Below are 23,335 nucleotides of genomic sequence, written 5' to 3' on the forward strand. Positions count from 1 at the left end.
AATGAATAAAACAATTTAAAACAATTAAATAATAAAGCTGAATTTAATTATTATCACTTCCCTTTAACCTAATTCATTCTACCAAAAACTGATATAATTGTCCACAAAACCAACAAAGAAAAAAAACAAATCGAGGTCAGAATCAATATAACACCATGTCTTCAGAACTGTAAGTGATCATGTATTATACTTCAATAATCTTTGTGGTTTATAACTAGCTTTTCTTTCTGTCTTTCCAAACCTTTGACAGAAGTTGCCATCACTACACTGTGCTCTAAAACACTAGTGCCACGCTCCCAAGATTTCAATAAGCAGGCTTTTTCCTATTAAAATATTAGCTTTTTTCATTGGCTCAATGACTGAGCCTGACCTTTCTTTGTCAGAATAGATGAAGTGAGAAGTAAATGTTGGCAAAGTGCATATTGTAACATTTAAACTACAAATGAGATTACAACAGTGTGGAGCCCTCCTGTGTAAAAACACACTGTTAACATGAGACTGTGGTAATCCCAATCAGCTACGGGCTGAAGGGATATCACTTAGTTTGCTATTCTTAACTAATGACGAGTTAACAACAGTAAGTATCTTTTATATATATATATATATATATATATATATATATATATATATATATATATATATATATATATATATATATATATATACAGTAACTTCTAATTACAAATACATTGAATGGACCATGATCTTCATGCTTTGCACATGAAAATAGTGAGAATCATTTCAAGAGAACAGACACTTTATGTGTAATGATGAACTTCTTTTCATTAAAAAGCAAACAGACATAATAATAGATGTTAGTAACATTTTTAAATGAAATGAAATGCCTTATCTCTTTAATCCCCAGAGAGATTGGGAGACTGGAGTCAAGTGTAATAATCTATGGACCACTGTTGCAAAATGCATTTACATGTTACAGAAATATATACAAACACATTATAGAAAAGTTAATATTCAATGATGTTATGTCAAGAGGTAGGAAACAATTAAAGCCATCAGGACATGTATATGTTATTCCAAGGTGTAAGTGCATTAAGTGGATAAATATAACTGAAATAACACAGTTTTTTAATTCATGTGCAATTACAAATTGATTTCCCCAGAGATATTCATTCTATTAAACTCCAGGTGATTTTTATTGCATGCTTAAAAATGGACAAAGTGCAACCAAACACAATAAAACATGTGACAATACAGAGCACAGAACTTTTGATAGCAGGTGATTTGATAGCAGAGAATTCTATTGAGGTCACAGAACCTCACCAGAATGACACAAAGTAAATATAACCTAGAAGAGCAATGCATTAGTAAAGATTGCTCTGATAAACAGTCAAGAAGAAAGTTCACCAGGTTATATGTGGGTTGAGACTTTGTCATATGTTGAATTGGTCCTTGAGAAGCGCCTGCTTGTCTGTACATCCTCACCCAGTGCATTCTCCATCCTGGAAAGAACAGAGATCCTGAACTTCTGCTGAAAGTCTTTGCCCATGAATACATAGAGGATAGGGTTTAAGAAGCTATTGGCAGAAGCCAGCATGTAGGCTATTTGCATCCCATAGTGGAGCACCTGTTTATTGTGCTGGTGGTGGCTGATCTCCATTATTATGAACATGTGATAGGGCAACCAGCAGATGAAGAACGCAACGATGATGCCCGCCATGATTCTGAATGGCTTGGAGGATTTTGCCATGCGGTTGTTTCTCACTTTTGCGACAATGAAGGAGTAACAAAACACTATAACTGTGAAGGGAATGACAAAGCCGCAGATAAATCTTGTTAAAGAAACAGCTTTGTGTCTCTCAGCTGCAGACAGGTGTGATTGGTCACTAGCCAATATATAGTTATTGTAGCAAGTGGTTTTCTCATCTGTGGAATGGATGTCACGGAACACAAGGGAGGGTGTGCTTAACAGGGCAGAAGTCACCCATGCAGCCAGGACCACTACAGAAGCCATTCTTGGAGTGCGGTAATTCTGAGACCAGACAGGGAAGATGACTGACACACAGCGGTCAATGCTGATGAGGGTCAGGAGGAAGATACTGACGAACATGTTGAGGAACATTATGAAGGACGTCAGTTTGCACATAACTAGTCCAAAGGGCCAGTGGTGGTCCAAGGCCAAATGTACGATACTGAAGGGAATAAAGACACAGAATATGAAGTCAGCGATGGCCAGGCTGAGGAACCAGGTGGTGTTGACTGTCCTCTTCATCTTGAAGACCGTCATCCAGATGACCAGCCCATTCCCACACAGACCCAGAAGAAATATTACGACCAGTAATACAATGATGAATATTTTTAATGAGTCTTCAATGCGCGATTGGGGTGTGTGTGATGATGTAGAGTAATTCACTGAGGGATACAAATCTTGATATTTATCATTGTAAGTGTAATTATAATCATATGCATCCTCGTAATCTAAATCCATTGTTATTGTTCTGCTTTCTTCCTTTTTCTGTAGAAATAAAATATTAGTATTAGCAGTATTATTATTATTATTTAAAGAAAATGTCTTTATTTTACATGTTTTAGAACATTTCCAATTTCCAATTGTCAACCCTAGAAGTGAGAGGAGAGGCACAGTTCTAGGTCTTTAAAGAAATGCTGTGCCCATATTATTATTATTATTATTATTATTATTATTATTATTATTATTATGACTGTTCTTATTTAAAGAGTATATAGGGATCATACTGAACTTTGTCACCTTTTCTGAAAAATGAATGTTGTTCTATGGGCTGTCATTTTCACTCTGTGATTTCTATATAGTATATACTATATAGTTTTTGAATCAAGAAACTATTTTTAAATCTGAAACGCTCTACACAAGCATCTGCTTAAGTTACTTATCTAATTATATACACATGCGAGCCTTTCTGTGGATGCTATTCTGCTATCATGTATTTTAAAAGCTGTTAAATTAACGTCAAATTTCAAATTCTTACTTGTCCTTCCTCTTTCTTAATATAAAAGTAAATGTTTAATTGCAGAGTGTCCTGTGATTACAAAAAAAACACTTTTTATCATCAGCAAAAACAGGCCCAATGTTGAATCTATATCTAATCTATAGAATATTCAATACCTAATGGTACATTATCCTATATGCCTGTTTTAAATGCATTTTAATAAACATCATACAAAAATAAACAGTAATGGAAAATATACGGCTCTTATTCTGTATCCAGCCATCAACAGCATTATAGTAGCCTATATAGAATATATAACAATATTAAATAATCAATTACAGCTGTCAGTGCAATATCTAATGGTACATTATCCCATAAATCAGTTTGAAATGCAAACAGTTTGAAAAAGTGGCTCCTTGACTGTATTGAGCTATAAATAGCACTATAGTATCCTATATATATTATATCTTCTTGTTTTATAATTAAAGCCTTTAGTGCAAGTTCCACTTTTTTGAAACTGAGATAAATAATGCGGTGTTCTCTGCTAATGCAATAGAAATGAACATGTTCTTGCAGTTACTAATTTATCTGCACTTTCACCACAGTTCATTATTGCAGATACTGTACACTATGGTTAATATGGAAAGGTGCATTTAGTGTATGAAAATGAAAAAAGAAGTTGATAGAAATTGTAAGCACCTACCGCCAGTGATGATAAATTCCTCAGTGCAAAAGATGGTTGTGAATTTTCAAAAGTGAAGTTACCCGAGTACAGAAGTGTTTTATATGCTTGTTTTTCACACTTCCTTAATTTGAGCACAGACTCCTTTAAAAATGCAGTGTGAAATGTTTATGGTTTGTGCTCTTTCCCAATATTTGGTTCACTTTACAAAGAATTGATAAACTCCCCCTGGTGTTTGATAAATGTAATGACAAGTTAGCAACCCCACTGGCGCCTGACCTCTGAAGTCTTGAAATCATGACAATTTCCCGAAGAAGGAACAAACAGCGGCAGCAGGAATCTTCCAGACAATAACTCCTTTATTGTTATAGTAGGTTACAACAATTGAGCAGGTTCTTCACAGCAACTACAAACAGCTCTTCTCTATCACACCACCCAGCTAGCACACAGGCTGCTATTTTTATAATACCCCACCCCCCCATTGCACCAATAGAGTACAATTATAAGCATACCGTGCTGAGCATGCATCCACCCCCAAAGCTCCTGCCAGGCGAGCCCCTGAATCCCTGACTGTGCTTCCGTGCTTGGTGGGGGTCACTCCTGGGTGCAGAGCTGCATGCATAGACCCAAACAGTAAAAGGTTGCAGACAGAACTATTCCTGCGCGCAAACATCACAGCTACGGCATCATGCAGTCAGTCCTGCACACGATTTGCAGAGTGCACTGCAATACAGTCAGCACTCACATATTCGACCCTATACAATTTTGACTTCAGTGACAGTTGAGACGGTATCTGATTATTTCATTTTGGCCCGTCCCAACCGTTGTCCATTTTTCAGGGAACACAAAAAAGATACAATCTCAAAAATACATAGCTGAAAGGGCTGTGTTTTAAAATAAGTAGGCTTCCATTTAGATGTACTGTAGTTGGTTTGGTTGGTACAGTACTATATTTTCAACAGAAGAAGTATTTTAACTCAGAACAATATGATTCTGAAAATATCACTTGCCAAAAGAGACGAGTATGGACATGTGAACTGTAATACAATACATACTTTGAAATCCGATAATATTGTATCAGTGTGTAGCAGTGTGTAAAATTCCCCATTAACGACACTACAGCAAAATTCAATCAAAATGTTACCCATGCACAGAACTGCGTAAAACATAAAAGGCAATGTAATTTAGCAAAAGATTAAAAAAAACAAAAAAACACAGTTTCCAAAATTAAAACAGTAACCAGTCAGTATTCAAATTTGTAGAATATAGTGCTCGATAAGACCCTAATGTCACAGTTTACTTGCAAATGAAAATGCACATAAGCAACTAAAGATCACAGATTTTTAAAAAAAATATATATCACAGTATCTAAAACTGATTCATTATTTTATATTACAATAGCTGGTCTCATTTGCTTTGTTGTTGCTACTTTTTCATCAGTTGAAACTGGAGGAAGTGCTGTGTAACCGCACAATAAAGACTGATTTGCGCTTGTGAGAAAAAGAAAACCCTGCTGGCTTTCTATTGAAAGATATAAATGAACAAAAATGGTTGAAAGTAAAGAGTACAGCAACGATCTCAAAATGGCAGTGATACAACTAAACGAAAAAAGGAGAAAAAGACAGAAAAATAACAGAAAACCTTCGTTCAAGGAGGCCGGCAAAACCCTTAGATTACTGCAAAAGATTTGACACAAGAATTGAGAGAAGATGGTCAAGAAATTCACGATCAAGAGCAATGCAGCAATATCATAAAAAGATGAATGCCCATGGGAGAAAACAAAGATACAATCCTTTGTTAAAAACAATACATAAAAGAAAGTGGTTGGAGCCTTAGATCAGTAAATATCTTACCTAAAAATAAAGAGCAAAAAAATTATTTTGCATGATATAACCCTAACCCTAACCCCACTAACCTAAACCTAACCATAACCATAACTCTTTTCTGATACAATATAAATGTTCACTGACTTTCTGTAATCTCCATGGCAATGGTTTTTGAGTATGACACAATAAACAAATATTTGAACTTGTTTTCCAGTGGTATTATTTTTACTGGAATTTGGTCACTATCGTTGACAGGTTTGTCAGGAAATGTATCCTGATAGATATAGTCAGGATTATCATAGTCATATGTATTCCCAGTGGGATTGGTATTGTTGGGATTTGACATTGGAAACCTCTGATGCTATGCTTTTCCTTTCCCTGTAAAAACAAAAGCAGAAGGTCTGAGTAAATTTGATTTCCCTGGAAAACAAAACATATCAGATTAAGCAGATGTATAGATTGAGACTACAGTATAACAGTAGCCAGTATTCATTTTATTGAAGTGTCATGCAACATGTGCTGTGGTGTATGGTGTGAAGTCAAGGTTGGCCAGCAGCAGAAATATCAAACCCAGACTCAGAAGACTGCTATCCAGCGCTTCTTGCATACCTTTATTAATTCTCCAACACAACAAAAGGTTTACAATAATTCAAATTTTATCCAAAAATAGCACTCAAGCTACGGCTATCCTATCTTGGTGCATAAACAAAGAGCACAGCCTGCTGCTCCCAGTCTTCTCTCGACATTACTCTTCCCCAAACAAACATGTATGTCTTCTTTTTAAATGGTGTGGTGTTTCCAGGTCTCCAATTGACTGATTGATCAGCCAACCAGGAACTGCCTGCCTGATCAATCAAAGAATCAGCCACCCCAGGAAGACATCACACCAAACCAATTGCCTTAATTAACCCCATGTCGCTGTGCACTCTTTAGCCAAGATCACTGCCAGCCGCAGAAACACATATTTTACTGTGCGTAACTTTAATTAGATGATATCTTGGCTTTTCTCCAAGACCGATGGCTTTGTCATCAAAAAACATGCAAATCACATGGAACTATCATAACATTGCCTGTGATCCTGTCTGTCAGCCAGCTTCCTCTCATTTCGGTGAATTCATGAAAATCCCATTTATTGCACAGAATATTTGCTAATCCTTAAACTGAAAGTTCAGGCTGTCTCTGTTCAAAAAGCAGCCCCACCACTTAGCATTGTCTGGCATGTTTCAACAGGGATGTTTCAGATCTATTTGAGGCCACAAGCCTTTAACCCTTTGCTGCCTAAGCAGAATGCCCATATATGGGCATGAATATTACCATTTTGTGTTTAAGCGCTTGTAGTTTGGCAACCTTATATCCACAGAAAGGCCTTACTAAGCTGTTCCCAATGTTATCATGTATTTCGTTGTGAAATGTATGCTGTTGTACAAAAGTCTTATACATGTTACATTTTTCTACTCTGATGCATTATGAGCATCGACAGTTTACTCAAAGCCTCCACTAGTGTTTCTACTATTATAACAACCTTGACTTGCATAAAGAAGGAAAAACACGGAGTGAAATAATCAACAGGTACAGAGAAACATCAACTGTAACTGTAACCCAAAAAGCTGTCTAACAAGGATGAGCAATACTTGAAGATAATATCCTTAAAGAATAGAAAGACAAAAAGCGTTGAATTGGCAACAGAACTGGTAGAAGGCACAGGTGTCCTTGCCCATCAAATCAACAGTACGAGGGTCACTCTTGAAATCAGGATTTAAAGGATGTGTTGCAGTAAGAATACCTCTGTTAAGAAAGGGGAACAAGACTAAAGGCTAACATATGCACATTGGACTATGGAACAATGGTCAAAGGCACTTTGGACTGTTAATGGATGGACAACGACACCTGTGCCTTCTGCCACTTCTGTTGTCAATTCAACCCCTGTCTTCTTTCTATTCTTTAAAGATATGACTTGGTAGACCCTGTTTCCACTATAAACACCTCACCTTTTTTGTTTATTTTTTTTCACCCTTCTCTGAAATCAATACCCAGAAACCACATCTAATATTCTGCCCCAATTCAAACAATATGGATGATGGTTTTGTGCAGTGACTGGTCACTTTATTAGGAACTATTAGGAAACATAAGGCTTAGAGCAGTGAGCTTATTAGTTAGTTGTCTGATAAATGGGAAAAGGTTCATTTATCAGAGTTTGAAAGAGTCAAAATACTGTGTCCATGTCTACTGTGGCCTATATCTTTATAGAAAAGCAAAAGTCCTAGAAGACAACTGATTAGTTTCATGTCAACTGTTGACCCTAAAAGGCACCAAAACTCAATCACCCAGTGCAAGTGCTGTGTAGCACAGTTCAATAGACTTTGCTGTGCCCAAGTGCCAGTCTACATTATTACTCCACTGTTAATCCCAGCTCACAGAACAATCCGCTCAAATTTGCAAAAGCGGTGTAAGAGCTTTTCAGGGTTCCAAATCCTTTACATCACGCAGCACTGCCCACAGAGCAAAGACAGTCCTTGCCATTAATATTGATCGTGTATCTGTTAATACACTGTGTAGAAAGAGAAAAGGCACACACGGCTATTACTGAGTAAGTCATATTAACGAGTGAGAAGTAACGTACCTTTTCAAATGGCCATTGAAGATCTCTCCAGTTCAGATCTCATTCCTGAACTGTGTTTGCTTGTGGTGCGTGTGTCCTCACTTAATGCATTTTCCAGCCTGGAGAAGACAGACGGCTCGAATGTTTTCTTAAAGTTCTTTCCCATGAACACATAAAGGACAGGGTTTAGGAAGCTGTTTGCAGTGAGAAGGCTATTAGCAATCAAAATCCCATAATGGAGCACCGATTGTGGTATTTCTCGATGGTTGAGCACAAGGATATTGAACACGTGATAAGGCAACCAGCAGACAAAGAATGCAACGATGATGCCCGCCGTGATTCTGAATGGCTTGGAGGATTTTGCCAAGCAGTTGTTTCTCACTTTTGCGACAATGAAGGAGTAACAAAACACTATAATTGTGAAGGGAATGACAAAGCCGCAGATAAATCTTGTTAAAGAAACAGCTTTGTGTCTCTCAGCTGCAGACAGGTGTGATTGGTCACTAGCCAATATATAGTTATTGTAGCAAGTGGTTTTCTCATCTGTGGAATGGATGTCACGGAACACAAGGGAGGGTGTGCTTAACAGGGCAGAAGCCACCCATGCAGCCAGGACCACTACAGAAGCCACTCTTAGAGTGCGGTAATTCTGAGACCAGACAGGGAAGATGACTGACACACAGCGATCAATGCTGATGAGGGTCAGGAGGAAGATACTGACGAACATGTTGAGGAACATTATGAAGGACGTCAGTTTGCACATAACTAGCCCAAAGGGCCAGTGGTGGTCCAAGGCCAAATGTACGATACTGAAGGGAATAAAGACACAGAATATGAAGTCAGCGATGGCCAGGCTGAGGAACCAGGTGGTGTTGACTGTCCTCTTCATCTTGAAGCCCGTCATCCAGATGACCAGCCCATTCCCACACAGACCCAGAAGAAATATTATGGCCAATAATACAATGAGGAATATTTTAAATGGGCCTTCAATGTGTGATTGGGGGTGGTTTGATGATTCATGGTAATTAACTTGGGAATAAAAATCTTGATCAAAATAGGTGTAATTATAATAATATGCATCCTCATAATCTAAATCCATTGTTATTGTTCTGTTTTCTTCCATTTTCTGTGGAAATAAAATATTATTATTATTATTATTATTATTATTATTATTATTATTATTATTATTATTATTATTATTTAAAGAAAATGTCTTTATTTTACATGTTTTAGAATTGCATTTCTAATTGTCAACCCTAGAAGTGAGATGAGAGGCACAGTTATAAGTCTCTAAAATTATTATTATTATTATTATTATTATTATTATTATTATTAGTAGTAGTAGTAGTGGTATTAAAACAGTATATTGGGATCATACTGAATTTAGAATGTCACTTTTTTCTGAAAAATGAATGTTGTTCTATTTTTTTGTATCATTAAACTATTTTTCAATATGAAACTTTTTAAACAAGCATCTGCTTAAGTTACTTATCCAATTATATTATCCATACACATCTGGGACCTACTGTGCATGTTAACTGTAACAGTAAGTAGTCTACTGTGTTTTTTAAAAGCTGTTAAATTCATGTTGAGTACATAGAAACCGTTAAACTAATGTCTTAACCTAAAGACATCCCTTGCCCATTCTTATTTGCAGTTTAAGTAAGAATTTTCAATCCACACTTTTAAAATATTTTCTTTTCTTTTTTTTTTAAACTTAGAAAATATTGTGTTGCCTGCCAACCCCACCATTTTAAAAGTTTACACATATTTGTAATAACCTATTTAATATGCGTAATTTTACACTGATATTAATCTGTTTTTTTTCCAATCAACTGTAGTATGAAACAAAAACATTTCCAACCTTTCAAAAGTTACCTTTGAAATCCCTTTGAAACTGAAATGGCCGCTCCCCCAAGTGCAGCTTCAGTCCCAAACTGTCTTCACGTCTCAAATTCAGTTTTCACTATTTAAAAGACCAAGGCAACAGGAGCACATTCACCCAGACAGAAGCCAGCCTCTTTAATTCTTTGCTAGGCAATATTTCACAAACTGCACATTAGCCAACTTCCTCTCGTTTACATGAATTCTTAGAAATCTCCTCTACTGCACAGAATATTTGTACTGAAAGTAAAACAGATAAGGATGTCTGTGTTCAACAAACAGCCCCACCACTTAACATTGCCTGACATGTTTTCAAAAGAGATATTGGAGATTGTTCTGGGGAAACAGGAACAGAAAAACAACACTATATTTAGCACACAGAGAACATAACCTCACAGAAGATCATACCTAATGAACATGTTTTAAGTTGCATTCTTTACATTTGGACATTTAAAAAAACAAAATAACACATACAAAATGGAAAATGACAAAAATGAGGTTATCATGACAACACGAGCTATCAATCATTACGCCAACACAGCTTTCAAAATGTGACTCAGAAATAATCTGCAGCTCATTTGAACAGATATTGAATATGAATCTTATAATAAAAGAATCAACAAAACAATTAAATAATAAAGCTGCATTAAATTCTTATCACTTCCCTTTAACCTAATTTATTCTACCAAAAACTGATATAATTGTCCACAAAACCAACAAAGAAAAAAAACAAATCGAGGTCAGAATCAATATAACACCATGTCTTCAGAACTGTAAGTGATCATGTATTATACTTCAATAATCTTTGTGGTTTATAACTAGCTTTTCTTTCTGTCTTTCCAAACCTTTGACAGAAGTTGCCATCACTACACTGTGCTCTAAAACACTAGTGCCACGCTCCCAAGATTTCAATAAGCAGGCTTTTTCCTATTAAAATATTAGCTTTTTTCATTGGCTCAATGACTGAGCCTGACCTTTCTTTGTCAGAATAGATGAAGTGAGAAGTAAATGTTGGCAAAGTGCATATTGTAACATTTAAACTACAAATGTGATTCCAACAGTGTGGAGCCCTCCTGTGTAAAAACACACTGTTAACACGAGACTGTGGTAATCCCAATCAGCTACGGGCTGAAGGGATAGTACGTCTGTTTGCTATTCGTAATACTAGTGGTTCCACAGGAACATGCAATCTGATAGGTAGAGCATTCAATGGAGCATTATCATGATTATCATCCCACTTGTATTTCAGTACAGTATGTACCTACTAGCCTACAGGCATAAGGGTAGAGTGTGCGGCCCCTCACCACTAATAAGCTCCAGGTATGGTAGTGGGAGAGGTGGTATAATGGGGTCCATTACAGTGGTTTGGGTATTTTAATACTTTCTGACCTACAGTGCGGATCATCCAAAGGAATAACACAATCCATATCTGCAATGCAAGTACATTTATTTCATTCATAGCCACAAAACACTCAATAGTGCTAAACATTAAACTACTAAAAGAAACTAAATACATTTATAATGACTAGTTAAGAACAGTAAGCACAATATTTATATATATATATATATATATATATATATATATATATATATATAATATATATATATATATATATATATAAAACGATGATCTTCATGCTTCGCACATGACAATAATATGCATTATCACTTTAATGATTGGGAGACTGCTGTCAAATGTAATAATCTATGGACCATTGTAACAAAATGCATTTACATGTTACAGAAATATATACAAACCAAAAAAGTTAATATTTCAAAAAAGTTACTATTCAGAAAAGTTAGTGATTCAGTGATGTTATGTCAAGAGGTGGACAACAATTAAAGACATCAGGGCAAGTGCATGTTATTCCAAGGTGTCTTGTAAGTGCATTAAGTGGATAAATATCACTGAAATAACACAGTTTTTTCAATTCATGTGCAATTACAAATTGATTTCCCCAGAGGTATTCATTCTATTAAACTCCAGGTGATTTTTATTGCATGCTTAAAAATGGGCAAAGTGCAACCAAACACAATAAAACACGTGCATGCCGTGTAACAATACAGAGCACAGAGCTTTTGATAGCAGGTGATTTGAGAGCAGAGAATTCTATTGAGGTCACAGAACCTCACCAGAATGACACAAAGCGAATCTAAACTAGAAGAGCAATGCGTTAGTAAAGATAGCTCTGATAAACAGTTCACCAGGTTATATGTGGGTTGAGACTTTGTCAGATGTTGAATTGGTCCTTGACAACTGCTTGCTTGTAGTTTGTACACCTTCACCAAGTGCATTCTCCATCCTGGAAAGAACAGAGAGCCTGAACTTCTGCTGAAAGTCTTTGCCCATGAATATATAGAGGATAGGGTTTAAGAAGCTATTGGCAGAAGCCAGCATGTAGGCTATTTGCATCCCATAGTGGAGCACCTGTTTATTGTGCTGGTGGTGGCTGATCTCCATTATTATGAGCACGTGATAGGGCAACCAGCAGATGAAGAACGCAACGATGATGCCCGCCATGATTCTGAATGGCTTGGAGGATTTTGCCATGCGGTTGTTTCTCACTTTTTTGACAATGATGGAGTAACAAATTACTATAACTGTGAAGGGAATGACAAAGCCGCAGATAAATCTTGTTAAAGAAACAGCTTTGTGTCTCTCAGCTGCAGACAGGTGTGATTGGTCACTAGCCAATATATAGTTATTGTAGCAAGTGGTTTTCTCATCTGTGGAATGGATGTCACGGAACGCAAGGGAGGGTGTGCTTAACAGGGCAGAAGTCACCCATGCAGCCAGGGCCACTACAGAAGCCATTCTTGGAGTGCGGTAATTCTGAGACCAGACAGGGAAGATGACTGACACACAGCGGTCAATGCTGATGAGGGTCAGGAGGAAGATACTGACGAACATGTTGAGGAACATTATGAAGGACGTCAGTTTGCACATAACTAGTCCAAAGGGCCAGTGGTGATCCAAGGCCAAATGTACGATACTGAAGGGAATAAAGACACAGAATATGAAGTCAGCGATGGCCAGGCTGAGGAACCAGGTGGTGTTGACTGTCCTCTTCATCTTGAAGACCGTCATCCAGATGACCAGCCCATTCCCACACAGACCCAGAAGAAATATTACGGCCAGTAATACAATGATGAATATTTTAAATGGGTCTTCAATGTGCGATTGGGGGTGGTTTGATGATTCATGGTAATTAAAAAAAATTAAATTTTGATCTTGATTGTCGGAGTGTTTGTAAGTGTCATTATAGTCATCGACACTGTTGTAATCTAAATCCATTGTTATTGTTCTGCTGTCTTCCTTTTTCTGCAGAAATAAAATATTACTATTATTATTATTATTATTATTATTATTATTATTATTATTATTGATGACGACTGCTGCAGAAATACCATAGGAAGCTTTTATAAGTGCAGCCTTTACATGTGACTGATATTTTCAGATAGCAGCAATTTACTTACTTGCTGTTACCAAACGTTGTCTTTTAGTACTTTTTCTGCTTTCAATACATCATTTATTGTCTTAAATAAAGGACTAATGAATGTCTTTAAGGACGTCAAATTTCAAATTCTTACTTGTCCTTCCTCTTTCTTAATATAAAAGTAAATGTTTAATTGCAGAGTGTCCTGTGATTACAAAAAAAACACTTTTTATCATCAACAAAAACAGGCCCAATGTTGAATCTATATCTAATCTATAGAATATTCAATACCTAATGGTACATTATCCTATAAGCCTGTTTTAAATGCATTTTAATAAACATCATACAAAAATAAACAGTAATGGAAAATATACGGCTCTTATTCTGTATCCAGCCATCAACAGCATTATAGTAGCCTATATAGAATATATAACAATATTAAATAATCAATTACAGCTGTCAGTGCAATATCTAATGGTACATTATCCCATAAATCAGTTTGAAATGCAAACAGTTTGAGAAAGTGGCTCCTTGACTGTATTGAGCTATAAATAGCACTATAGCATCCTATATATATTATATCTTCTTGTTTTATAATTAAAGCCTTTAGTGCAAGTTCCACTTTTTTGAAACTGAGATAAATAATGCGGTGTTCTCTGCTAATGCAATAGAAATGAACATGTTCTTGCAGTTACTAATTCATCTGCACTTTCACCACAGTTCATTATTGCAGATACTGTACACTATGGTTAATATGGAAAGGTGCATTTAGTGTATGAAAATGAAAAAGAAGTTGATAGAAATTGTAAGCACCTACCGCCAGTGATGATAAATTCCTCAGTGCAAAAGATGGTTGTGAATTTTCAAAAGTGAAGTTACCCGAGTACAGAAGTGTTTTATATGCTTGTTTTTCACACTTCCCTAATTTGAGCACAGCCTTCTTGAAAATGCAATGTTCAATGCTTATGGTTTCTTTCCCAATATTTGGTTTACTTTACCCCCCCCTGGTGTTTGATAAATGTAATGACAAGTTAGATACCTCACTGGCACCTGACATGTGAGGTCTTGAAATCATGACAATTTCCTGTTGCACTGAAGCCGCTAAAATGTTGTTCCAGTTGAATCTTTACATATGAGCCATGAATGTAGCTGGAAAATATTTGCTGTAATTATATATATATATATATATATATATATATATATATATATATATATATATATATATATATATATATATATATATATATATATATATATACACAGTACTGTGCAAAAGTTTTAGGCAGGTGTGAAAAAATGCTGTAAAGTAAGAATGCTTTTAAAAATAGACATGTTAATAGTTTATATTTATCAATTAACAAAATGCAAAGTGAGTGAACAGAAGAAAAATATACATCAAATCAATATTTGGTGTGACCACCCTTTGCCTTCAAAACAGCATCAATTCTTCTAGGTACACTTGCACACAGTTTTTGAAGGAACTTGGCAGGTAGGTTGGCCCAAATATCTTGGAGAACTAACCACAGTTCTTCTGTGGATTTAGGTAGCCTCAGTTGCTTCTCTCTCTTCATGTAATCCCAGACAGACTCGACGATGTTGAGATCAGGGCTCTGGGGGGGCCACACCATCACTGCCAGGACTCCTTGTTCTTCTTTACGCTGAAGATAGTTCTTAAGGTCTTTCGCTGTATGTTTGGGGTTGTTGTCATGCTGCAGAAGAAATTTGTGGCCAATCAGATGCCTCCCTGATGGTATTGCATGATGGATAAGTATCTGCCTGTTAATTCTGACCAAATCCCCAACTCCATTTGCAGAAATGCAGCCCCAAACTTGCAAGGAACCTCCATCATGCTTCATTGTTGTCTGCAGACACTCATTCGTGTATCGCTCTCCAGCCCTTCGGCAAACAAATTGCCTTCTCCAAATATTTCAAATTTTGACTCATCAGTCCAGAGCACCTGCTGCCATTTTTCTGCACCCCAGTTCCTGTGTTTTCGTGCATAGTTGAGTCGCTTGGCCTTGTTTCCACGTCGGAGGTATGGCTCTTTGGCCGCAAGTCTTCCATCAAGGCTACTTCTGACCAGACTTCTCCGGACAGTAGATGGGTGTACCAGGGTCCCACTGTTTTCTGCCAATTCTGGACTGATGGCACTGCTGGACATCTTCTTATTGTGAAGGGAAGTAAGCATGATGTGTCTTTCATCTGCTGCAGTAAGTTTCCTTGGCCGGCCACTGCGTCTACAGTCCTCAAAGTTGCCCGTTTCTTTGTGATTCTTCAAAAGAGCTTGGACAGCACATCTGGAAACAAGTGTCTGCCTTGAAATTTCTGCCTGGGAGAGACCTTGCTGATGTAGTATAACTACCTTGTGTCTTGTTGCTGTGCTCAGTCTTGCCATGGTGTATGACTTTTGACAGTAAACTGTCTTCAGCAACCTCACCTTGTTAGCTGAGTTTGGCTGTTCCTCACCCAGTTTTATTCCTCCTACACAGCTGTTTCTGTTTCAGTTAATGGTTGTGTTTCAACCTACATATTGAATTGATGATCATTAGCACCTGTTTGGTTTAATTGTTAAATCATACGCCTGACTATATGCCTACAAAATCCCAGACTTTGTGCAAGTGTACCTAAAAGAATTGATGCTGTTTTGAAGGCAAAGGGTGGTCACACCAAATATGGATTTGATTTAGATTTTTCTTCTGTTTACTCAGTTTACATTTAGTTAATTGATAAATATAATCTATTAACATGTCTATTTTTGAAAGCAATCTTACTTTACAACATTTTTTCACACCTGCCTAAAACTTTTGCACAGTACTGTGTATATATATATATATATATATATATATATATATATATATATATATATATATATATATATATATATATATATATATATATATATATATATATATATATATATATATATATATATATATATATATATATATATATATATATATATATATATATATATATATATATATATATATATATATATATATATAGTAAGATAGCAGGGAGAGGGTTAGATTCCTCCATGCCTAAAAACATGTGCAAATGCACATTGGTTTAATTAAATTAGATTTCAGTTAATTGTTTTATTATTAATTATCCCCTGCACCTGGTGATCATTGTAAATTAGAGCCAGGTGCAGGGTATTTAAAGAAAGCAGCCAGTGTGCTCAGGGCTGCTGCTGTGTGGAGGGCCTGGTTGATGGTGCTTTCAACCGTTATGAAAAAAAGTTACTGTGTGAAAGCCTTTTTTGTGTTTTGTTAGCTGGTGTAACAGGTAGACAGCTTAGCTCTCCTGTGGTATACTTTCGGTTCCTGTTCATGTTCAGTTAGTGCTCTAGTAAGAGCTTGGTGTTTGTTTTTGTTTATTTTCTGTAATTAAAAGTATGTGTCAGCACCGTTCCTTCCAGTCCTGTGTGTTGGGTCATGTTTAAAGAAGGGAAAAGAACCAGAGCGAGCCTGTGTGGCGAGTCTCCAGTTTACTATATATATATATATATATGATGGTTGCAAGCCGTATTTAAATACTAGGACTCTAGCAACTAACATGCAACCCACAGACTTATTACAGCTGGGAAGAAAATAGTCAAAATAAGATTCCATGCAGTAAGAATGTGAAAAGATATACTGAGAATACAGGATAAATACCCAGCATTGGAGATAAATATGATTTCAGAGATGTTGACATGTATATATATCTTCAGTGTACAAGTAATTATTTCTCTTAATGACCAACAGGAAGGGTGAGATTCTTTGAGTGTGTTACACTCGGCTACACTGGATTACTGTGCAGCGCAAGAACACTCTGTAGAAAGAAAGAAGCCACCAGTTCAGTATATTGTTGAATTGCAGATTCAATATGATTAGTAGCAGTGTAGTTAAATGCAAGTAACATAAGACACAAACATATTTGTATGTTAATCATTACATTTTATATATAGACAAAAACATATATATATATATATATATATATATATATATATATATATATATATATATATATATATATATATATATAATACAATATATGCTATCCATGCTAAACAAGTAGTTGATATTAACCCAGTACAATGCAACATTTAACCTTGATGATTAATAATGATTAATTTCCCACTGTGAAAAAGCAAATTAATTTGAGAAATAGTTTGGTCTGTCTCCACTTATATTGACAAGGCACAAATTAATGGGCATTGCAAATGAACATTATACATTTAAGACAGAACTCCTGCCAAGATAGGAACTGTTCAATTGTAAACTATCCCAAAAGGATGAATTGCTTTTGCCAGGTGTCAATGGCTTGGTTCACATGCACTTGAAAATGGAGCCTACAGTCATGACTGTGTGACGTTGTCACGTGGATACATCGTGAAACAGCAAAAGGACGTCCTTTTGGCAGCGTGACTTTAAGGGCAGAGTCAATCGTTCAACGCTAGAACCGGCGGTACATTTTAAACACCATCAAAAGCTTTATTCAAGCACATCATATCAAACATCTGCACAGCCAAAACGCTGTATTTAAATGAACAATTAAATATAAAAGGGTTTATTTTCTAACTTAGATAACTATGCAACTTTATTATAAAACTGTAATAAAGTAAACATTTCAAAAGAAACTAGTGTGTATGCACATACAAAACTGTGAAAACAAAAGCAGTTTTTAAACTAAAACAAAAGTAAAATTAATTTGTCTTGCGTGTGTGTCACTCGCAGCACAGAATCCAAGTTGAGCTGCTGCAGCTTTGCTACACAATAGCTTTTAAAAATATTAATACAGATAAACCATAACATGCACAGTTTAAAATTACCATAATACAAAACAGCATTATGAAAATCAATGAAAAGCCTTCCGAAAGCAAGTTTCTTTATACCAGAAGTGAGTATTTACAAAGCAGTTACATAATAAATATATGCGAACTTATACATAATTATAATGTTATTATGCAGTTACAATGTACTTCATGTGTACGTTATTTTGCATGATATAACCCTAACCCTAACCCCACTAAGCTAACCCTAACCCCACTAACCTAATCCTAACCATAACCCTAACTCTAAACCTAACCCTAACCCCACTAACCTAACCCTAATCCCACTAACCTAAACTTAACTCGAACCCTAAACCAGCTATTTTCTGATACAATCGAAATGCTCACTGACTTTCTGCAATCTCCAAGGCAATGGTTTCTGAGACTATCTCTCGTTCAGGATTTATCCTTCTTAGCTGGGGACTTGTTTTAAATGACTTTCTGCTAAACGCATTCTCCATCCACGACATCTTGCAGTCCCGGCTCATGCAAATGTAGATGACAGGATTCATGCAACTATTTGCAGCAGCAAGCACATTGACTATGGGCATCCCAATAACAAATACTTCTTTATTGAACTGCTCAGGGTATAACGCTAGAGTCATGAGCACATGGTAGGGCACCCAGCAGATAAAGTAAGCAACAATTATGAAGCGAGTGATCTTATACGCCTTGGAGCGGCTCCTTTTAAAAAATGAAACAGTGCATATAATTAAATAAGGAATCGCTATACTGCACAAAATCCTGCTTGAGAGCACGACCTGATGATTCATTCTCTGAGCTGAGGTATCGTTGAAAATGTCGTATTTGTCAAAGCAAATCGTTTTCCCATCCTCGACAGAGGTATTGCGGATCACGAGTGATGGAATGCTTAAGATTGCAGAGACAAACCAGGTAAGCAAGGCCACATTTCGAGCTACGTTTGCAGTGCAGAAGTTCTGAGCACAGGCAAAGCCGGTGTAAATACCGTGGTTAATTCTGATGATGGCCAAGAAGGCGGCACTGGAGAACATGTTGAAGAACATTATGTAGGAATTCACCTTGCACAGAAACAGTCCGAAGAACCAGTCGAAGTCGTACAATGCATAAACGATAGTGAAGGGCAGAAAAAGACAGAATAGGAAGTCAGTGACCGCCAAGCAGAGGAACCAAATGGCACTGGGTGTCTTCTTCATCTTGCAACTCACCATGCAGATCACCAACCCGTTCAGTGCGACACCAAGAAGTAAAATGACAGAGTATGACACAATAAACACATATTTGAATTGGTTTTTCAGTGGTATTATTTCTACTGGAATTTGGTCACTATTGTTGACAGGTTTGTCAGGAAATATATCCTGATAAATATAGTCAGGATTATCATAGTCATATGTATTCCCAGTGGGATTGGTATTGTTGGGATTTGACATTGGAAACCTCTGATGCTATTCTCTTCCTTTCCCTGTAAAAATAAACGCAGAAGGTCTGAGTAAATTTGATTTCCCTGGAAAACAAAACATATCAGATTAAGCAGATGTATAGATTGAGACTACAGTATAACAGTAGCCAGTATTCATTTTACTAAAGTGTTACGCAATACATTTTTTAAAAACTATTTCATGTGCGTAACTTGAAATAGATGTTATCTGGGCTTTTCTCCAAGGCTAATGGCTTCACACGAGATAGCATGAAAATCTAAGTGTGCAAGACATTTCTAAAATAGAAACATTTCCAACCTTTTAAAAGTTACCTTTGAAATCGTTTTCAAACAGAAATGACCTCTCCCCCAGCTTCAGTTCAGAAAGTCCCAAACTGTCTTCACGTCTCAAATTCAGTTTTCACTTTTTAAAAGTCAAAGCACACACGTCCCTCAACTCTCCATAAAGTGCAGAAAAGAACAAATTAAGTAAATTAAGTTTGGAATATTTTGGAGCAATTCCTTTGATCCTGTCAGTCAGCCAGCTTGCTTTCGTTCTCATGAATTCCCAGAAATCCCATCTATTGCACAGAATATTTGTTAATCCTTAAACTGAAAGTAAAACAGTTCAGGATGTCTCTGTTTAACAAGCAACCCCACCACTTAACATTGTCTGGCATGTTTTCAACAGGGATGTTTGACATTGTTCTGGAGCCACGAGCCTTTAACACTTTGTAGTTCTATGTCAGACCTGGTCCAACATTACAATTTTCCCTTTCCAGTCCGATGTGGGACCTTGTCAGACATCATCAATAAGATGTCAAGCACAAAACCTTTTAATGGCCGAGTGAGACCGACAGGAGCCGAGAGAAACCGGAAAAAAAGGGGTGTATCTGAGCCTCTACACCACTGAGATAACATAGATGTTTCATTTCTATTTGAGGCAACAGGCCTTTTAGGCAAATGAAGAGACTGTGTTGATTTGAATATTGTGAAAAGTATATTAGCCCCAGAGATGTTATGATCTTGACAGTCTACCCCTGTACACCTTGATCAATAATAAAATGAGAATTGATAGGGCTAACAATAAACACACTTTTCTGACCATGCTGCTCAGACTCTCTTTATCTTTGTGTTTATTTCTGTCGCCCTTCTCTGAAAACAATACATTTATATATGGAAAACACATCTAATATTCTATGTAAATTCAAACAACATGATGTCATTGTAGATATAACTTGTTGTAATCTTAACTTGCTGCATCCAACTTCATATTGCATTGTAGTAGTATTATTTGCATTTACTGTAAACTGCATTGTATTTGAATATTAAGTTTGCATTATAACCCTTTACTGCTCTGTAACACCTGTAAGTTGCCTTGGATGAATGCATCTGCCAAATGAATGAATAAATAAATAATACTGTTTTTGTACAGCGATTGGTCTCTTTATTAGGAACTATTAGGAAACATAAGGCTTAGAGCTGTTAATTAGCTGTCTGATCAATGAGAAAAAGCTCATTTATCAGAGTTTGAAAGAGGCATAGTACTGTGTCCATGGCTGTTGTGCCCTATGTCTTTAAAGAAAAGCAAAAGTTCTAGAAGACAACTGATCAGTTTATTATCAACTGTTGACCCTAAAAGGCACCAGAACAATAACTCAATGCAAATGCTGTGTAGACTTTGCTGTGCCAGTCTACATTATTACTCCATTGTTAATCCCAGCTCACAGAACAATCAACACTAATTAGCACAAGTCCTTTCCCATGAACATATAGAGGACAGGGTTTAGGAAGCTGGTTGCAGTGAAAAGGCTGGTAGCGATCGGAATCCCTTGATGGAGCACTGATTGCGGTATTTCTCGGTTTAGCTCCAGGATATTTAACACATGGGGGATTCAGCATATAAAGAATGTGATGATGATGCTGGCAATGATTTGGCCAGGCAGTTCTTCTTCAGGTTCCTGATGGTGGTGTCGTAACAGATGACTATGACAATGACAGGAAGGAGGAAACCGAAAAAGAATCTGGTGAACACAACAGCATTGTGGTACTTGTTTACAGCCTGTGATGTGTCTGCAGGCAGGCTGTAATTGTTGAAGTAAATAATTTCCTCGTTTTCCAAATGGATGTCCTGCAACACTAGTGCAGGGATGCTTAACAGGGCAGATGCAAGCCATAACAACTCCACCAGCCCTCCTTGCTGTGTGGTTATTCTGTGACCAAACTGGCAATGCAACTGACAGACAGCGGTCAATGCTGATGATAGTTAGGATGAAGACACTGGCAAACATGTTGAGGCTCAATATAAAGGAATTCATCTTGCACATGAACAGCCCAAAGTGCCAGTGGAAGTCGTAGGCTGCTTACACGATACTGAAGGGAAGAAAGCGACGGCCAGGCTGAGGAACCAGGTGGTTGTCAGGAATTTGCCAGGTGGTTGTTAGGAATTTGCCAGGTGGTTGTCAGGAATTTGCCAGGTGGTTGTCTCTTTAAATAAGAGACCTGACTGTAAGTCTGCTCTTTCACTGGTTACCCTGTACACTCATTTTCTAAGTCTTTTCAGTTTAGTACAATATTTTTATTATTCTTCTGCTTTAAACCTCTACACTAACAGAACATGTATATATTTATTTCAAAGTATGTTTTTCCTTTTTTACTCAGCTCAGCAGCTTTCTGCAGAAAGTTAGCTACTGAGGTCTGGCACCTAAATCAAAGAGTTGCCTACTTCTGATAAGGGTCTGCCAACAGCTGGCCAGCCTGATCTTCATCTGCATGCTTTTACACAGACTGTACATGACAGCTACTTAACATTTTCTACCAAGTATACAGGTCTATTTGAAACAGAGTACATACAGTATTACTGTGATTACTGACAAAGAGTATATCATATTATTTCAATAAATACAGGCTAGTTGAAATAATTCATGTCTAATAACAGGATCCCAAAGGATTTGAACTCTACGCTAGGTTCAGCTCGGAATGGTTCTGTGAACACCACGACAGGTCTGCTAATAATACTTTCTACTCGTTGTATATTCTTTAAAACACTTTACAGTCATTACAATATTGGTTGCCATTTCACAAATGTTCAATTTGTTTCCCAAAGATCAGCCTGCTTCCAGTAGCTGTGACTATCTTGGGTCAGTTTCTGCTCTCAATGAGTCAGTTTCTGCTCACAGGTGTGGGTGACCACCCATATACCTGATACCTGCAAAAACTTAAATCTTGTTAGCTATTCTCATGAGTTGTTCAATTGATGGTGTGCTGGTAGCATGTTCAGTGATGTTGAAGAACTCTGGGGCAGGATCAGGTTCATGTTCATCATAGTATTCATTATTATAATTGCCGCCATTGTGATTTCCAGACCCTCCATCCATTGTAAGCCCAATATGCTGTGCTCTATTTATATGTTAAAAAAATGCTCACGCTTTATTAAAAGTTTGTGCAGATCTTATTATTATAACTATTGATTTACAGAATGTATTTGATTCATGATTTGGATAGACTGAAGGGAGTTCCATGAGCTAGCTTAAGATTGATTATTTAGTATTGTATATGTGTATTCTACCTGTGGAGCATGCAGCCTACAGCAGTAGCATTTGCATACTCTACGATAATATAGAAGAATTCTCAAATTCTAAAACAGATTTGACACACACATTAAAACTGTTGTAAGGAAGTGGTGCATATCACGCCTCCACGTCTGACAAATAGATCCAGAGATCCAAAAGATTACAATGTTATTATGCATAGTCCATGGTATAACCCTAT

General features: G+C 36.7%; 4 protein-coding genes and 1 pseudogene across 5 annotated transcripts; all 5 read right to left on the minus strand.

Annotated features, from left to right (window-relative positions):
• Positions 1–845: 845 nt before the first annotated feature.
• LOC121297563 (chemokine-like receptor 1) lies at positions 846–4,405 on the minus strand. The gene is made up of 2 exons (XM_041223926.1): positions 3,628–4,405; positions 846–2,473 (listed from the first exon to the last, which is right to left on the minus strand). Exon 2 carries the CDS (start codon positions 2,444–2,446, stop codon positions 1,370–1,372), a length of 1,077 nt encoding a protein of 358 aa, XP_041079860.1. The 5' UTR covers positions 2,447–2,473; positions 3,628–4,405; the 3' UTR covers positions 846–1,369.
• A 3,647-nt stretch (positions 4,406–8,052) lies between these two features.
• LOC121297562 (chemokine-like receptor 1) lies at positions 8,053–10,135 on the minus strand. Of its 2 annotated transcripts, none has more exons than XM_041223925.1 (2): positions 9,896–10,135; positions 8,053–9,157 (listed from the first exon to the last, which is right to left on the minus strand). In XM_041223925.1, exon 2 carries the CDS (start codon positions 9,152–9,154, stop codon positions 8,057–8,059), a length of 1,098 nt encoding a protein of 365 aa, XP_041079859.1. In that variant the 5' UTR covers positions 9,155–9,157; positions 9,896–10,135; the 3' UTR covers positions 8,053–8,056. The 2 variants fall into 2 exon arrangements, with proteins under 2 accessions (XP_041079859.1, XP_041079858.1); XM_041223924.1 differs by having other exon boundaries at positions 9,910–10,134.
• Positions 10,136–11,601: 1,466 nt separating this feature from the next.
• Positions 11,602–14,266, minus strand: LOC121297423 (chemokine-like receptor 1). Its single transcript, XM_041223742.1, has 2 exons — positions 14,170–14,266; positions 11,602–13,237 (listed from the first exon to the last, which is right to left on the minus strand). The coding sequence occupies exon 2, from the start codon at positions 13,208–13,210 to the stop codon at positions 12,125–12,127; it is 1,086 nt and encodes a 361-aa protein (XP_041079676.1). The 5' UTR covers positions 13,211–13,237; positions 14,170–14,266; the 3' UTR covers positions 11,602–12,124.
• Positions 14,267–18,420: 4,154 nt separating this feature from the next.
• On the minus strand, positions 18,421–20,146 carry LOC121297479 (chemokine-like receptor 1). Its single transcript, XM_041223829.1, has 2 exons — positions 19,898–20,146; positions 18,421–19,609 (listed from the first exon to the last, which is right to left on the minus strand). Exon 2 carries the CDS (start codon positions 19,575–19,577, stop codon positions 18,513–18,515), a length of 1,065 nt encoding a protein of 354 aa, XP_041079763.1. The 5' UTR covers positions 19,578–19,609; positions 19,898–20,146; the 3' UTR covers positions 18,421–18,512.
• A 1,163-nt stretch (positions 20,147–21,309) lies between these two features.
• Positions 21,310–22,338, minus strand: LOC121297050 (annotated as a pseudogene).
• Positions 22,339–23,335: the final 997 nt, after the last annotated feature.

The sequence above is a fragment of the Polyodon spathula genome, chromosome 22 (genome assembly GCF_017654505.1).
Source record: "Polyodon spathula isolate WHYD16114869_AA chromosome 22, ASM1765450v1, whole genome shotgun sequence".
In the NCBI taxonomy this organism is placed as follows: Eukaryota; Metazoa; Chordata; class Actinopteri; order Acipenseriformes; family Polyodontidae; genus Polyodon; species Polyodon spathula.

Coding starts and splice junctions, on each gene's coding strand:
- LOC121297423 (XM_041223742.1), bottom strand. CDS start 13,210: ATGGATTTAGATTACAACAGTGTCGATGACTATAATGACACTTACAAA.
- LOC121297479 (XM_041223829.1), bottom strand. CDS start 19,577: ATGTCAAATCCCAACAATACCAATCCCACTGGGAATACATATGACTAT.
- LOC121297563 (XM_041223926.1), bottom strand. CDS start 2,446: ATGGATTTAGATTACGAGGATGCATATGATTATAATTACACTTACAAT.
- LOC121297562 (XM_041223925.1), bottom strand. CDS start 9,154: ATGGAAGAAAACAGAACAATAACAATGGATTTAGATTATGAGGATGCA.